Source organism: Anser anser (genome assembly GCF_964211835.1).
Source record: "Anser anser genome assembly, chromosome: 6".
NCBI classification, from domain to species: Eukaryota; Metazoa; Chordata; class Aves; order Anseriformes; family Anatidae; genus Anser; species Anser anser.
In genome coordinates, this window is record NC_139726.1 from 27,206,381 (window position 1) to 27,223,568 (window position 17,188).

Sequence of the window (17,188 nt, forward strand, 5' to 3'; positions counted from 1 at the left end):
ACGTGCCCAAGCTTGCAGGGGCCAGGGCTGTTGTCCCTGTGTGCAGGCAGCGGTGTCATCATGGGTCTCGCTGTGTCACCTGGGGCTCGATGGCCCCCAGAGGTTATCTTCCAGGCACTGACCCTGCAGTTTGTGCTGAGATCTTATCTGGCTCTTGAACCCTAGGAAGGAAAAGAGCACCTGGCAGGATTTGGCCTTTTGTTTCTGGCCATTTTCTTCAGGCAGATTCAACGGTGAGGACTTTATTGGAAAACAAAGTGCTCATCCGTTCTGATCCACTTCCTTCTTTGCAGGGTCTCGGGTTCCTGCTCCCATGTGGTCTGAGCTGCTCCACGTTTGTAACTGCGGAGTTCGTATTGCAGGGATCGTGTAGTGGGAGGGACGGGACAAGTGCTCTCGCTGTTTCTGTTTCTGGTGTAAAATGGGAAGAGTGCACCTGAAACTTTTGCTTTGAGAATCTAAGTCAATGGAGGAGAAATGGCAGAAAGATCCAGCTGATGCACATTTTCAATTTCTGATTCATTTTGGTAACTTTGTGCTTTTTATCAGCTAACCTTCCTGGGTAGTGTTTCAGGTGGATGCGAGGAGGCAGGTCGAGTTGCTGCAGAGCTGCAGCAATATCTCAGCTCTGCATGGAGCTGGGGACATCAAAGGTGTTCGGTGCTGGCAGAGGATGTTGAGGATGACTCTTTGGAGACCTTCATGCCTTCCCTTAGGAGCAGTCCTCTGTCTTTTTAGTTCTTAATGAGGTCTCCTGTGTTTATTCACCTGGGGAGAACGAGAAAAGCTTTCACTCCTGTGGCTTGTTTATCTGGAAAACTCAGGAAAAGCTCCCATGATCGGCCAGAAGGCCACGAGTGCTTCTGCACAGAGACATCACGGTGCAGAGTTTGCCCAGAAGCATCCCCTGGTCCCAGCCTGCTTCTGTTGCTTTCGCGGGCAGGACAAAGACATCAGGCTTTGGGAAAGGCAGCCCCGTGCGTTCACCCTTGGTGCAGTACCAGGGGAGAATTACAGCCCTGGCTCTTCCAGCACAGCTGCAGCTTTGTATTTCTGAGCCTGATATCTCCCGTGCAGGCTAGTAGAGTGCTGCTCATCGTGTCCCTGGTGGCTCCCGGATCTGAGTGGAGTCTCTCAGAGGCACCATGCTGGCAAACCCACCCCCGCACACTGTACCTTGCCCTGGCCGCTGTGCTTCACTGCCTATTGCCAAGTATCATTTTTCTTTTACCTCCTTGTTCCTGGATTTAATAAATCCCGGACTATCCACCCTCCACTTGAGCCAGAATCCTCCCACCATCAAACATGCCCCATTTTGTGCCTTCCCTATCTGAAGAAAAATAATCTTCCCTACTTTTCTCCTTCATGCTTCTCTGTCTAAATCCTGAAGCCCTAATCCTGTTAGCATGCTCTGTTCCAGGGCTCTGTCTCCACGGGAGTAACATAATCCTGCCATAAATCTAGTGGGTCCAGAGAGACACATACATACGGATGAAGGCAGAGCTGCTGCCATCCTTGGCCTTCTCCTCTGCCTCCCCAAGCCGCTTTCTTTAGCTCCACAAGAAATTGCGCAGTGGCCAAGCAGCACTACAAATGCAGTGGGGGAGAGGCTGCCTGCTGTCCCCTCCCTGATGCACTGCCTCTTTGACTTCATGGCTCTTTTTGTCTCCCACCCTGCTCCGCAGCTGGCACAGCTCCGTACCCGCTGGCACTAATGCAGCTTCAGCAGTGCCCCTGTCACCTCGGGTCAGTTGCAAAGTATCAGAAACACGACTCGTGAGTGCTGGTGGGGAGCGTGCGTGCGTGCATGGATAACCTGCCCGACCCTCCCCTTGCCTGGGCGTCTTCTGCTGCCACTTGCTTTCTGCAGCAAATTAATTAAGCTACATTGATTATCAATTTAATTGTACGTGTAGGCCTGCCGACTGGACTAGAAGGGAAGTAAACATAAAGTGTGTGGGGATGGGACTGGTGGCTTTTTGATGCGGCGGTGAAAATGAGTTCCCTTGGCTGCTTCTTGGAAGGTGCTTTTAATTTGTTAGTGGTTTTCCCATCCGTCTTCTGGCTCCGTCACCCGTCAGTGAGTGCGTGTGCATGCGCGTGCGTGCTCTCTGTTGAGTGTGTGTATACATATATCCCTAGATTGCAGCCAGATTTTTTTTTCTGCTGGTGTAAATTAGTGTGACTTCTTCAACTTCGATGGTGGTATGTTGATTTACACCATCCAAAGACTTGGCTCAAAATATGTGCTGAGTGGGAAGGAAAGCAGATAGGATGGGAAGAATAGCAATGTTCTATTTTGGTAAGGGGGAAGAAATCTTTGCTTTCTTGGCGCTCCCGATTTCACACATTTTCCTGCTAGTTCTTCCCATGCCGTGAGTGCTAATTTGAGGCAGGATGAAGAGCCTGTTCAAGTCAACGGGGCTCTCCGCAGTGCTCTTGGGCTCTGGGAGCGGCGTTTGTGATATGGTCAAACCATGGGCTGAGGACAAGGCTGTGGTCAGCAGCATGCGGAGCTGCGTGCTCATGGTGCCTTCTGCCTGGGGAAAGAGGTTTAAAGGCCAGGTGTGCAGGAGGACCCTGCTTTTCTAAGTGCTGAGCACCTGCCCTCTGGAAACTGGGCTCCTTTCTGTTGTGCTGAACTGGTTGGAAGCAGCGACTTGCTGTGACCAGCTGGGGCTTTTCAGAAACAAGGTATGTCGGGGCAGATGCTGCCAAGGCAGCTGATACCGGAGCTGGGAGTCAGGTGGCACTTCTGCCCTCGGGAAGTGGGAGTCTGCGGCCGTAAGGCCCCAGTTGGGATTTGTGTCGCTCGTGGAATGCGAGCCAGTCAGAGGAAATTACTGGGCCCCAAATCCAAAGCAGAATTGAGGTTGCTCTTCTTGGAAGCAGGTGGTTGGGACTGAGGTCACATAAGAGATGCTTTCAGCAACGCATGTGGTAGTGATAAAATTTTTGGGCTCAGTCCTGCTTCTGCTTTCTGTCAAGCTTGACTTTGCAGAAGTCAGCAACAAATTACATTGGTGTAAATTTGGATTCTGGCCCCTGATGCTCGTATGTGTGAATTGAGCTAAAAAAGAACAAAGCTGCAAATATGTTAAACCAAAAAGAGCAGCAAACCTCATCAGTGACTGTTAAACATGCTGGTCCATATGCAACCTTTGGCTCGTGGAGTCTTCAGACTGCTGCCTGCGGGAAGCAGGGGGAGGTTGCCAGGAGCAGGCTCCCTCCAGGCTGCTGCACCCGGGGGTCTGCTGGGGCCACCGACAGGAGCTGCTCTGGGACAGGGGCACCTTTGGGCTGACCTGAGGTGCCCCTCTCCGTGCTAAAATTGTGGCACAGGCTCAGACAAACATTTCCCGTCCTCCGGTGTTAGGTTCAGAGGTAAGGTGTTGTGTGTCAGCTTGTGTGTCAACACAAAGCTGGAGGCTGTGCTGTGGTGTGGAAATGTGTCCTTTCAGCCTGGGTGTGTGTGTGTTCCTACATGTGTACAAGGCACGCACACACACGCCTAAGGAGCATTTCACAGTAACCACTTCTCTTACAGCCCTCCTACTGGAAGGAAGGGTATTTGGTGTCTACTGAGCAAGGAAAGGGATGGGAAGTGGGGTCAGACAGGATAAAATAGGATATTAAAAACACATAAACCATGCTGTGTTGCTAAACAGTAGCAGCATGATGCATATTCTCCAGATTAGCATTTCTGCTCAAGTTCACATCGGCTCCAAATCCTAATTACCGGCCAGATTTGCAAGCGAAGCCCTCTGCGGGCAGCTCCCTGGCCCTGACAGGAACGCCGCCGTCCCAGGGCAGGACCGTGCTGTGCGGCGGCAGCCCCGTGCGGCCTGTGGGGCTGCGAGCACCACGTCCTTCTCTGCAGACACCCCAGCGTGCTGGATCCTCGGAGGAGAGCAGCAACATGTGCTGCCTGCAGACCTGGAACAGTGGGAGACCTATAAAATGCTTCTTAACTCCTCCTCAAGGCGAGAGGCCAGCATGCAGCCTCACCCCTTGTTCTGTCCCGACTCACAGGGATCTGCAGCTGGATTGTTTGACTCCTGCCTCTGACAGGAGATCAGTGCCAGACATTGCACTCTCTTGCTTCGCTCTGTGATAAACTTAGCGGAAGCTCCTGTGCTTAGCATGGCATATGCAGGGTAGGAGACTGCAGAAGAGCCCAGCCAACATCTCAGTGCGTCTGGTGCTCCTGGCTGAGATCAGAGGATGCTCTAGCCCTGTCCTGAAAGCCTGTGTGCTTTGAGGGAAAGAGGAATGCATGCAGCTTCAGTCTGGGAGTGTTAGTGCTTTATGCTGGGGGCAGAAAAAGGGTTGGAAATTACCCTCAGATTGGGTATCGCCTCTTTTCCCCTTTTTGTTCCCCCTCGTGGCACCACAGCCTGAAACAGAAGCACAGCTACCCAGTTCTTGTCCGGCCTATTAGAATAATGGGAGGGAGGGGTGGATCTAACATCCATCTGGTGGTTATTGATTATGGCCATCTGGTAAGACAGCAGCCTTTTCATATCATGTCAGATCATAAACTCTCCCAAAAAGCTGTCTCTGTGTGACGGGCTGCTTGTGCACTGGCGAGCAGGAGAAGGGCTGGGATGTAGCTCAGCGCCTGGGGCAGAGGCAGCACCCTCCCTGCTCCTGCGCCGCTCGCGCACAGTGCTCCCCGTGGAGCTCAGTGTGACAACATGTTGGTATGGGCGAGTCCCGCAGCCCATGTGCAGACCTGCCAGCAGCTCAGCTCGTGCTGTCTGCCCTGGGGCTTGCCCTGGCCAGGGGCTGGCCCTGCCCAGAAAGCCTCTCCCCATTTTTCCCTGCTGAGGTTGTTTCAGCTGCTGAGCTGGTTATTTGCTTTGACTGCTGAACTGGTTATTTCTTTCCTCCAGGTGAGGACATAATTGTATTCTTGTCCCCGCTCCCTTGCAGACGTTTCAGGCCAACGAGGATGCCACGGAGGTGGTTCTCAACAAGATCCACAGCCCAGTGCTCACGCGTTTTGTGCGCATCCGTCCCCAGAGCTGGCACAACGGCATTGCCCTGAGGCTGGAGCTGTACGGCTGCCGCATCACCGGTGAGGATCCCCCTTTTCCCCTCAGCCATCCTCTCCATCCTTCCAGCAGCCTGTCCCGGGGCACTCCCGACCCTCAGAGAGGCTGTCACGGCTGCTTGGGGCAGCAGCAGTGTCACTGCAAGTAGCACGGAGGCACCCGTCCCTCTGGTTGTGCTCAGGGGAACCAGGACCCAGCCCCTGGAGGTGAGGGTAAAGTGCCTGGTGCTGGCTTAGTGCCCAGAGCTTAAACCTGCAGGGAAAACCACATGTATTCCCCTCCTCTGCCCCAGCTGCTCATGCCCTCTCCTTCCCTGCAGATTCGCCCTGCTCCAACCTGCTGGGGATGCTCTCCGGCCTCATCCCTGACTCGCAGATCTCAGCCTCCTCAATCAGAGGCTACGACTGGTCTCCTAGCATGGCCCGCTTGGTGAGCAGCCGCTCAGGCTGGTTTCCACGTGTCCCACAAGCCCAGCCAGGGGAGGAGTGGCTGCAGGTGGACCTGGGTGTCCCAAAGAACATCAAGGGCGTCATTATCCAGGGGGCTCGCGGCGGGGACAGCGTGACCACCACCGAGTCCCGCTCCTTTGTGAAGAAGTTTAAGGTAGCCTACAGCATGAACGGAAAGGACTGGGACTTCATCCAGGACCCCAAAACAATGCAAGCCAAGGTAGGCACTGCTTGGAGCAGCTGCAAAATGAGATATGTTTCTGACTATCTTCAGTCTGATGGTGTCTTGGGAAATTAGCTTCCACTCCCTGCACAGTGATCGTGGAAGTTGGGGTTGTCACCATGAAACCCCACGTTGCATCTCCTGGTCCTGCTCCTAAGCTGAACTAGAGCATGTAGGTTCCACCTTGCCCCAGGGATGGCAATTCCCTTTCACTTCTTGCTGCAGACCAGGCATGGGGGTGTGCCTTCTGCTCTTTCCAGCTCCTGCAGGTCAGAGCCCACAAGATGGTGTGTCAAATTTTGTTTGCCACAAACTAATGGCATATTTTAAGGGAAAAGGTGTTACAGTTTTTTGTTGCATCTCTGGAACGGGAGGATGAATCACAATTTCTCTTTGGGAAATTTGCTATATATGAAGTCCCTTTTACCACACCAGTGTGACCCTGAAATTTCCTATATTTCTTCCAGATTATGGGCAACTCCAACAATATGTCTGCTTAGTACTGTGGGGGTGGCAGAGGGCTTGAGGAATAAATGAATTCTTTGCTACTGCCTGCTTTGTTTTTATGCAAACTCATCTGCTTCTGAAAATTTGGGTATGTTTTAATTTTTCCTGATCCTAAAAATGAGTCTTAGAAGGCCTGATGCTATCTATAGCCCTGTGTTTATTCGCTACAGACTTCAGTTCATGCACGCAAGCTGAAAAGTGGCAGTACTTAGACTGTGAGGAAAACTGAGTGTTTGCACTAGCCTAGAACATGCAGTAGCTTCTTTATTTGCCAAAGGACAAATCTGATTTTATTTATACATGAAGTTAGTGGATGTTCCACAAGCTTTCCCAATGTGGCTTGGATCAGAATCTGACCCCTGGATATAAAGCAGAGGCCAAGAGAGATTGTGCAAGTTTCTTAGAAACAGTCTCTCTGGTCCCCTTGAACCAAGGAGGATCAGCCCACTTGCTGCTCAGCTGAACTCAATGGCCTGGAGTCAGACAGCTAAACTATTTCAAACTGCGTTTGCATCCTGCCAGACCCAAACTATCAAGGCTGGTGAAGAACAGGTGGGATGCATGCATCACGTGCTTTTTCTCTCTCTCTCTCTGCAGCTTTTTGAAGGCAACATCCACTACGATATCCCTGAAGTCCGGAGGTTTGACCCCGTTCCTGCCCAGTATGTCCGAGTGCACCCGGAGAGGTGGTCCCCAGCAGGAATAGGAATGCGCCTGGAGGTGCTGGGATGCGACTGGACAGGTAGGACACCTGCTCCTCTGCCCACCGGCTGCATTGGGGCAGCATCAGGGGCTACACCAGCAAGGCATGAGAGTAAGGTTATTTCTCTCCCAGCTGTCCCACCTTGGGGCCATGCTGTGGCAGGGAGACTCCTGCAATGACCGCAGGACCTGCAGAGTGGCCTGAGCCCATCTTTTTTCCTCCATCTTAAAAGCAACTCAGGTCTGGGGCTGGCCTTGACTCCAGACATAGTGCAATGTTTGGATCCATGAGTGGCATTTGCCCTCACCTCCCTTCTACCCCTTTCAGATCTTTTATCTGGATGTTCTGCAGGCTTTCCCCCTCTCAATGTTAGTTAGATAATATTTGGGCTTTTCAACCCAAATGAATAAGACAAAGAAGTAGGAAGACAAGCAGAGAGACAGAAGGGGTTCAGTGACTACTACAGGTATCTCGAGCTGCCACAACAAGGCTTTGCCATGAAAACAACTCTAATTGAACCCCATGTGGAAATCCTATTGCAAGCAAGAATGGGGATTTAACTCTACAACATTCCTAAGAAGAAGGATATTTGTTCACTTTTGCCCACCTGTTTTTCACAAGTGAAACATCTTGCAGATGCCATTATTTTTAAAGCAGAGGTGAAAACTGTCTAACACTCACTGGGATAAATAGAGGCTGTGCTTCTGACCCTTCTGAGGCTCAGTGGTGATTGATTGCTCCATAGTTTCATCCCCAAAAGCCAAAAATGCACCCAACAGTTCATTGTTTCTGATGCTTGTCAGTGCCAGGGGCTAGTGGTCCTTTCCTTTTCTTTTTTTAAGTCTTTTAATAATCTGCTTAAATATAAATCTGGTGTCCAGATGTCAGCGATAAAGAGGTATGATTTCCATTTTATAAACACATCTGTAGAAGGCATTTTCTTATAAGAATTCCTGTTCTCAGAAGCTTAAAATACACAGAGCTTTTTTTCCAGCCTGTTGTGTAGTCTTTACTACCCTTTCCTCCTGTGCGGTTCTGTGAGATGCATAACAAACATTAACAGCAAATCACAGAACACACGTACACGCAATTAATAATGATAATTTGTCACCTTTGAAATCAATGGCAAATCTACCCCTGGACAGGGAAACCATTATAGGCAATCTAAACTTTAAATCAAGATAAAATCTTGTTTTAAACCTTACAGTATCATCTTTGGGAAGGCAAGCACCGTGGTTTCCATGCAAGCAACAGGAGCTGAGCTTCTGCACAGAAGTGCTCAGGCAACCCCCTCACTGCTGCTTCCTGCAGCTCCCAGGCATCTCCAGCTGCCAGATCTCCCTGGCCCATTGCTGACCAGCACATCAGAGCAGTGCAGCCGTGCTGCAAAGGGAGGCAGTTGCACAAGACCTCTGACCATGTCCATGTCAGTCCCTCTTGAGCACTCCCCCAGATTTAAAAAAAAAAAAAAAAAAAAAAAAAACAGAGGAATTTGGCTTCAATTTTTTGTCTTATTTTTAGTCCAAATTTTCTTTTATGGCTATGTCCATGTTCAGTTTCAATATCAGCAGCAACAGACGATGTTTTTTCCAGGCAGGGTGCTTTATGGTCATTTCCCAGTGTGGCTCTCTAATCATTTGCACGTTGTAATGTTTAAAACTCAACTGCCAAGTCATAAATATTCTTAGCTTTATTGATCTACAGGCATTCAGCTTTGTAATCAGAGCAGGGCTTGTAATCTTGTGGATTCACCATGTTATAAAGAGCATTTAGATCCCCGATGAAACCTGGGGAGCAGAGATAGCCATGGTTTTATCTGCATGCTAAATGCAGGCTGGCTGCATGCAGCAGCCCCTGACACAGCCAAGATATACAGCCTTCCTTTGCTGGGAGGACCCAGGCACGTTGCACAACTGGCTGTGAAGACTCAGGCAATTGTACTTGCTTGGAAACAAGATTAAGAGATGGATTAAAACAAGCTGATTTAAATTATTTTCAAGTGAGGGACAAAGCCAATGTGTACCCTGCCCAGCTGTTTTCGTTTCCTATCAGCAACAAGCATCTTAATTACTGAGTCAACCAGGTAACTTGGCAGCAACTGGGCTCACAAACTAGTTGGCTAGTAGCTCAAACATTGTGAAGCAATTGGCTTCTTTCAAAGACCTGCCAAATTTTTTCCTCTGAAGAGTGGAGATTGATGAATGTTCACTTGCAGCTGGCTTACTCTCCTTTGAAGTTCCAAACATCTGGTTTCAATTGTTCAGTGACTTTGCATTTTGATCATCCATTACCACCAGTTGCATAGACGCTTGCTGGGCCAGGGAAAGAGAAAGCAAGCAAGAGAGACCTCTGTTTTTCACTTTCCATTTCACACATCACGTTGTCCTCCCTGCTATTTTCATTATCTCGTGTAACCATCTTGTTGCAGCTCTGCCATGGTAACTGATTTTTCAAGATACATTTCTGCTGCTTGTCCAGGGCAATACAACACTGCTGATTTACATCCTCTCAGCATCTGTGTCCCGTATGGGACTTGGCTTTCAAGGTCCTTCCACATTGTCACATTTCAGCTATAAATCTCAATATACAAGAGCAACAACCTAAAAAATGTACCGGCTTTAAATAACATGCAGCTTTTGATATGTTGCCTTCACCTGCTTCTTCCCTACCCCCTTCTTTTTTATGACATTTTTCTGTGCCTGGCTGCTTGCAATTTGCTTCTTGGTTGTGTTTGGAGTTTTATGGGGCTGTAACAAATTTGAACTTACAAATTAAAAGACTTTGAGGTTATTTGGCATTTTACTCTGAACAAAAGACAGCCATTGGAAAAAAAAAAAAAGTGGAAAAAAAAAGTTTATGTGCAACATGTTTAATAACAGGAAAATAAAAGGGGAGAAAGGAGCCTATGGAAAATATTCAGCGTATTTAGCCATTTCCTCCTGCTTCTGGCTTTATTAAATGATATCCTGAAGGGTGCCGACAAAGAAACACAATCACACATAACTGAGCAAAGCAGCCTCTTTTTCAAAGTGGAAAGAATAAAGCCTGCTGTACTCCAGTTAACGCACCCGTAAAAGGAAAGACTGCTGGAACCTAATGTCGTTTACTGTTGATCTTAATATCCTTCTCTTTCTTGCTTAAATTTCCCCTGACACCTACTTTGAGGTTGTTTCACACGGGCCATGTTGGAGAGAGGGAAATTGGACAGAGACGCTTTAAAAGCGTAGTCAGAAGCCCGGAGTGTGAAACCAGATGCTTTCTGCAGTGAGCCAGAGCGTGCTAGGGGATTCTCTGGGTCCATTTGTGGTTACGTCATTTGTGGGTTTGAGTGACTTGTTTTATAAATTGGCACAATCGGTGGGAATGTTGTGTGTGTTTTTTTCATGTGTCATATGCCTTTATGAAAGGAAAAGATGTTCCGCCTGTGATCTCTGTTATCCAATAATGACAGCCAAAAGGATTGCCAACACCCATGTAGATTAAAAAATGTAGAAAAAAAAAGTAGCATGTATGTCTAGAGGAGAGCCTTGTCCAATGGGGACTCTAAATCAAAGGAACTCCCATATGGAAACAGCCAGTTCACACCAAGTTCAAACCATGCTAGCATTTGTAGCATGCGAAAATTTCATGGTATTCTTGTCCTATCTCTTCCTGCCATTATAAGAACACGAGAAAAAAAAAATGCTTTGTTTCCTCCTATCTGTTTTTGTTTGTTTGTTTTGTTTAGGGTCTATTCCAAACAGCATCTCTACTCCATTTTTTTCAGACGTGAAGCCCACTGCAGAGACGCTAGTGCCTACTTTGAAGAGTGAAGAGACCACCACCCCATACCCAACTGATGAGGAGGCAACTGAGTGTGGTGATAGCTGTGGAGAAGAGGAGGGTATGTATCAGAGCAGCACATCTTTATATCAATAAATGATGGGTTAAGAGCTAAGCAAACACTGTTATCTTCCCATTTGCTCCTATACATGGGGCCGATTCCTGGAAAGCTTTGAGTAATGTTATTAGCAATAGGTTGAGATCAAAAAAAAAAAACAATAAAAAACAGCCAAAATCTGATAAGTTATATCAAGGAAGGATGCAAGAGCAAGAAAGATAGCAGCTAATTCAGTCCCTAGGGTATGAGATTTGAAGAGCTGCTCTCCCAGCTTCCTTACGTGACCCGAAGCAGCTCACTTAGGGCCCTGTTTAGAGCCACCTCTATACTAGATCCCTTTGGTTGCATGTCATAAATTCAGAAAGTGATTCAGGGGAGAGGTTCAGACTGCCTATTATGCAGGGCTTCTTTTACAGAGGTCACAACTGTGCGAGTAAATCACACCACACAGAGAAGGCAGGTGTCCTGAAGACAACTTGTCCTACGAGGATCACCTTGCCTAATGCCAGCTGCTTAAAAACTAGGAGGACAGCCTGAGTTCCTTGTGCAGGCAGCAGAGAGAGGGAAGTACAAACTGTGAGCAGGAGTTTGCCCCTCCCAGTCTTAGATGGCTGTCAGATAGTTTGGTATCTGTGGCACTTGCCTGCCTCTTCTGACTGTAGAAGAGGCTGAATGTTAGTTTAGACCACATGCTATGCTTCTAGAGAGCTGATACAGCAGGGACACTAATCCTCTGTGCCTCAGATACCTTCCTGTAAAAACAGACATCATATTCTTCTGCTCCTTGCAAGGGTAGTGTGACCATCTAAGCTGGGAAACGTTCAGATTAAGGGGAGAGGGTATGGGAGAGCTGTGCAGGGTTAGATGTACAGTGCAGTGCACAGGAGATGCACACCCCTGGCCACAACAGCAGCTTGTGCCTCAGCACCGGGGCTTGGACATTTACACAAGGACTCCAAGGAAAAATCTCATGAGGAAATGTCCTTTGAGATAGCTCCTAGGACTTCTGTCAGTGCAGCTTCCAGTCCCAGAGAAAAAAAAAAAGAAAGAAAAAAAAAGGGTTTTAAAATGTATAAATTTAAAAAGACAATTAATTAATTGGCCTTTTCATACCTCCTAGCGGGATTCTCCTGTAGTTCAGTTCTGGAAACGCAAGTTGCAGAAGTAGCTCAAAGGGCCTGCTTCTCATTTCTGCCTCGATGATGAGCCTGTGCAACCCTGCTACCAGTGAGGCATTTGGGAAGCTGCCGAAAGGAAATTTAGACCAGCAATAGTCTATGCAGCAACACAGTTCCTGAACGCAATCCAGTGCAAGAGTGAGCAGAGTATGCTGTGGAGCATGGAACCAGCCTCCATGTCAGCTTCCCTCAGATTTAGCAACAATTTTCTTTCTCATACTCCATAAACAATGAGTGTGTTTCTCTGGACAATCAGATTTATGACAGCCAAACAGAAACAATGCTGCTCTCCAGGGTATGAGATTACATCGAAATAAAAGGATTCATGATCTGCATTGTTTTATTTCAAACTGGGAGCATGTAAAGAAAGCCCTGTGCCCCTTGCAGCAAAGTTCCCTAATGCCTATTGCTTGAGTCACTCACCTCCTTCTGGCTATCGCTTGCTTTGCGAGCACTGTGATTTAAAACTTCCTCTTTACCCAGGAAAAACCCCGTCTATAATTGGTCTCTGACGTGCATGTCCGCTGAGTGCTTGGGATGATCTCAGACCATCTCTCCAGCCTCCGTGCCTTATGGCTGCTTCCCCTGCTGAAGGAGCCAGCAGCTGCCTCGCTGCTACATGCAGCCCCTGGCATGTGCCCTCCTGCCCACGGACTTGTCTCTGCAGGAAGGCTCTCCAGAGCTTTTAAAGCTCTTGACACAGAGGGATTAGCTCTGCTCCTGTTTCACAGATAAAAAGTTAAATGACGCGCCCAAAGACCATGTGGTGAGTCCATAGCAGAGCTAGAAATAGAGGCTGTCTCCTTTCACTCAGAATCCAAAAGCCTGAGCTCATAGTGGCCCCACATTTCCCCTGGTAGCATTTCCACGACAAGGTAGGAAGCAGTGAGTGACAGCTCGCCACGTTGACAGACAGCTCCCGTCTGGTGCAAGTGGCTAGATCTGTCACTCAGGAGCTGGGTTTTTGGAGTACTTGAGATTCTCCTTTTGGGGCCAGAGCAGGAACTGATGAGCACAGGGGCACTCAGGAAGTACTCTTCCCTGACATTTAAGAAGGCATTTAATATTTGACCACTCTAGGGGATGAAGAGAAGGTGCTGATTAGAGTCTGGAAGCATTTGGTACTTGCTGTTATATTTGCTTAGTTTGGTGGATTAGCTGCGGGATGTGGTGTGAGCATTTTGATGATGCAGAACTTAAGGCTGATCCCTGGAGCTGACGAAATGTGAGATAGGTTAAAAGCATCAGCGTGAGTGAGATTTCATGCTTTCTTCAGTACTTACGGCTTGCTAGCTATTTTAGTTTGGGGCTGTTTTTAAATAGCAACCCTTCGTGGGTAGGTCATTTTTTTAATTCAAGTTTATTTCGCTTCTATTTCTCTTTGTAAGATTTCCATCTCCCTGCAAACTTCAATTGCAACTTTGATCTCCCTGAAGATCTATGTGGTTGGTCACACGACTTGGCAACGGGGTACACGTGGTCTTTTCAGCCTACAAGCACCTGGACTGGCAACTCTGAACCAAGTCCCGAGACTGTGCCTGGTAAGATGATTAATACCATACCAATGTAGGGAAGAGGGAGCTGATGGGCCTTTCTCCATGTGAACAGTATGGCTGATTATTGCACAGCTATTAAGAGTTGTGAAGGCTGTGCAGAGCTGAATGTTTTCTTTTGTGGAAGCTTTCAGATGCTTTGTTTTATGGGTTCATGACTTATTTATAGGACTGTGACTGCTGGCACTGAGCTGTACTAACTGTCCTCTTGAGATAGTCTTGAAGCAGACACTGGGCTTTGAATCCCCTGTGACTGTGTAGGCTAGTCCGTGCTTTGTTCCACATCCTGATCCAAATGTTCTCCATAGGACCCAAAGTTTTTTCCCCAGAATGCATTTCTGCTTTTGTTAGAGGTGCATTTCTTCCTCCCATATGTTGCTCAGATTGCATATAGACTTCAGCTATTCTGCTCTCAGGGCTTGCATAGGCTCCCCTAAGTGAAGGATGATGTAAGCCCTAAGAATGCAGAAATATGCCAGCTTCTTGCTGTTTGACTTTTGCTCTTTTTCTCTTCTGTGCTTTGAAAGCAGAAGATTTGCATGTGTGTGGCAGAACCTAATTTATGGAGGACCTCACTGAGATGTGCTGGCATGGAAAGGGGCCTGCCTCTGGCGGTGTGGTTGAGAGATCAAGTTCTTCAGCTTCTCATCTTGGAACTCGCTCTGGGACTAGTGCTCTTTCCTTACCTTCCTTGACTTTGTGGCATGGGTGGCATGAAGGACAGTTGCTGGTTTCCATATGACAGTAGCCTGTGTCACTGTACCATCTCTTCTCTGCACTTGTGTTCATTGCCTAGGCAGCCCAAGGCTCTCCCAGGGAGAGCTGGCTGACCGCACCTGCCTTGGCTCAGCCCTGCGCCCGGTGACTCCGGCGTCAGCACTCCGCGTGCCCAGGGAGCGGTGTGTGCCACGGGCTCCCCCCAGCTCTCCCCGCCCACCCCAGGAAGGTTGAGTCTCGAGATGCAAACATTCAGGCGAACCTGTTAGCCACCTGGCAGAGGCACTGGCCAGATTGGCAGTGCCGCCAGCCAGTTGGAAAGCCGTGCAGCCAACACCTGGTAGGCAGTGCTAAAGAGGAAAATATGTATTCCAGAAACATATGGGAAGAGGAGAATCTGCTACATCTCCACACACAAATCACCCCCACACAAATGCACACATCATTTTTCTCTTCAGCTCCTGAGGTGCCCAGCATTTTTCTAAGAGACACAGTAATGCCCTAAGTGCAGCCTATACGGACATCTGACAAATTCTTTGGCGTGACATAGGGTCACAGTGTCTGCTATGGAGAAAAACATTTTCATATTTCAAGTGTTTATCTCTTCAGCATTTGAGTGCTTTAGAAGATTAATATCTGGAGATCAGTGGAGCCTCAGGCAACAGGAGAGAACACTTACAGCCAGCCCCAGACTTAATAACCCTCCCCATCTCATTCGCTGTAATAATGTTTAATTAATATAAGCCTCCTGCAAGTAGGATAAAAATTACTTATTTTTATAACTCAGACTCAATTTTTCATTTCATTTCCTCTCCCCCGAGTCTCCCTACAATTAGTTGGCCGTAGTTTCTTAGAAGACTGTGTGTGTATGTGCATGCACAGCCCGGGAGAGCCTGATGCTTCCTCAGACATCTCAGCATGCAGTTCTGTTTTTTACCCTTCTTTCACCCTTTCTTCTCTTTCTTAGCTATGAATTTCAAGGCCACATCGCTGCAGCCAGGAGGACTTTATCCTGCTGAGTTCAGTGATCTGGTTGGGGGCCGTGTCCTGCAGCGGGAAGCTCCTTTGGGCGCATGCCCGGGAAGTCACGGTCCATATAGGCAGAGGAAGGGGAGGAGGTAGTGGCTCCAGGGGGCTGAAGTGATTTGCCTGTGGCCATTGAGGAAGACAGCAGCAGAGCAGGAACAAAACAATTTCTGAGCCTCCAGTCGGTCACCTCAGCTGGTGGGGAGGTATCCAGCTGCTCACGGCAACCCAGGGCCAGGCTCTGAAGCAGCACTGGCGTCCCTTGCTCTCATCCTGAGCAGCCGTGGCTGTGACGCCAGCCGCAGGCTGAGGGGTGGCTGTTGGCGCTGCCAGAGCCGTCGGCTGGGTGGGTGAGGGACGCAGCCCTGCTTCTGCCCTGCCCACACAACACAGGGCCGCAGAGGGACTTTGGTCCTGCTCGAAGAAGTTAAGAGGACAAGACACAAAGGGAAACAACTATTTGCTTTTTTCCTCCCTGCACAGCTTTTAAAAAAACCCTCGAGAAACATGAAAAAGAGGCAGCTCTAGCCCCTCGGCAGGGACAGAATCGAAGCATTGTTTGGTTCACACTCCCTCATTCTTCCCCTGGCTTTCCCTCACGCTCCCTCCAGCACTTTGTTTCTACTTACAAAATTCATCTGCAGACTCCAGGGAGCAAGGAATGAAAAGCCCTTGTTCGGGGTGGTCTTTTCTTGTGAATTCCCCACCCCAGGGTGAGCAGTTGGGTGAAGGAGAGCAGCTGTGCTTGGTTTAGAGGCAGGGCAGAAGCTAACAGGAACTCAAAGCCGCTGGAGCCCAATTTGCTTTCATTTAAAGGTGCTGGCCCTGGCTGGAGCCCGCGGCTGCTCCACAGTAGCAAGGAAATGTGCTGTGCCTTTAAGAGCCATGTGGGATGTGTTTCTGTTTCTTTTGAAAATGGCAAAACAAAAATTAAAATTAAATGGAAAAAATAATAATGAAAGGAGGAGCCCTGGCTCAGTCTGCATGAGAGAGAGGGGGAAGGAAATGACCGTGTTGAAATATCCTCTGTGAGGCACTTGATTAGAAAAATCTGCTGAGAGACAGGCCTGAATTCCTCAGATATCTCCTGATTTCATTTTATGCGCTGCTTGCAATTCCTCCTTGTCTTTGGCGCAGAGAACTTCTTGAGACTGACAAGACACCCACTGCTCTCATTCCACTATTTTTATTTCCAAGATACTCTTTCAGGCAGCTCTGCATTTCTTTTTTTAGTCCTGTGTTCCTTGGGCTCTTCGCACCATGGATTAGCTCCACGTCTTCTCGTACAGGCTCCCGTTACATGTCTGGGGACCCTGTTGGTGAACGTGGACCCAAAGTGCCCAACTCAGCAGAAACCTAGCATGGTTCCAGCTGTTACCCTGCCCTTTGCAAGCCTGAAAAATATTCTTGCTCCCTTTCCTATGCCCCCGTGAGAGATTGCCAGGATTTTTCCCTCTGCGGATTTTCAGATGCTTCCCATCTGTAAAAGGATTCCCGAGAGCTGCACCTAGCAAGCTTCAGGGAGCAACAAGTTCAGGTTTCAATGAAGGTTCTTCCCGTCTCCTGCTGCATGCAATGGCAATATGCCATTGGTGTCACGATAGAGGTCTTAAGGACCTGAAAATAAATCTGGGTTGGAAAGTTCGGCACCTTAACTCTTCACTGTTTTTGAATTTCACAAGGCTTGATCCTGAGGGCTGTACAGATCGTCAGTCACATCCTTAGCTGGCAGGTGCAGTTGCATTGCTCTCAGTGCTGCACTAATAAGCTACTACTGAAAAGCTGGATTAGGCGTGTTTTGCTTGTTTTTATCCCTCTCCTTTTCTTGCAGTCATTTTGTAAATACTTTGTGATCCTAGAAAAGCGCCGTGGCATCTGCACCTCTAGCACATGCT

The 17,188-nt window shown here is 48.5% G+C and overlaps 1 protein-coding gene across 7 annotated transcripts in view; it reads left to right on the forward strand.

The window, feature by feature from the left end:
* NRP2 (neuropilin 2) overlaps positions 1-17,188 on the forward strand; it is an 86,888-nt gene that overhangs the window by 40,264 nt on the left and 29,436 nt on the right. For all 7 annotated transcript variants that reach the window (XR_014586384.1, XM_083842805.1, XM_083842807.1 and 4 more), the window contains exons 8-12: positions 4,936-5,080; positions 5,377-5,726; positions 6,834-6,978; positions 10,706-10,822; positions 13,386-13,538. Coding sequence is in view for 6 of the 7 variants with exons in the window: in XM_083842805.1 (XP_083698931.1) it covers positions 4,936-5,080; positions 5,377-5,726; positions 6,834-6,978; positions 10,706-10,822; positions 13,386-13,538 (910 nt within the window). In the remaining variant the exon portion in view is untranslated. The remainder of the gene's footprint in view (positions 1-4,935; positions 5,081-5,376; positions 5,727-6,833; positions 6,979-10,705; positions 10,823-13,385; positions 13,539-17,188) is intronic.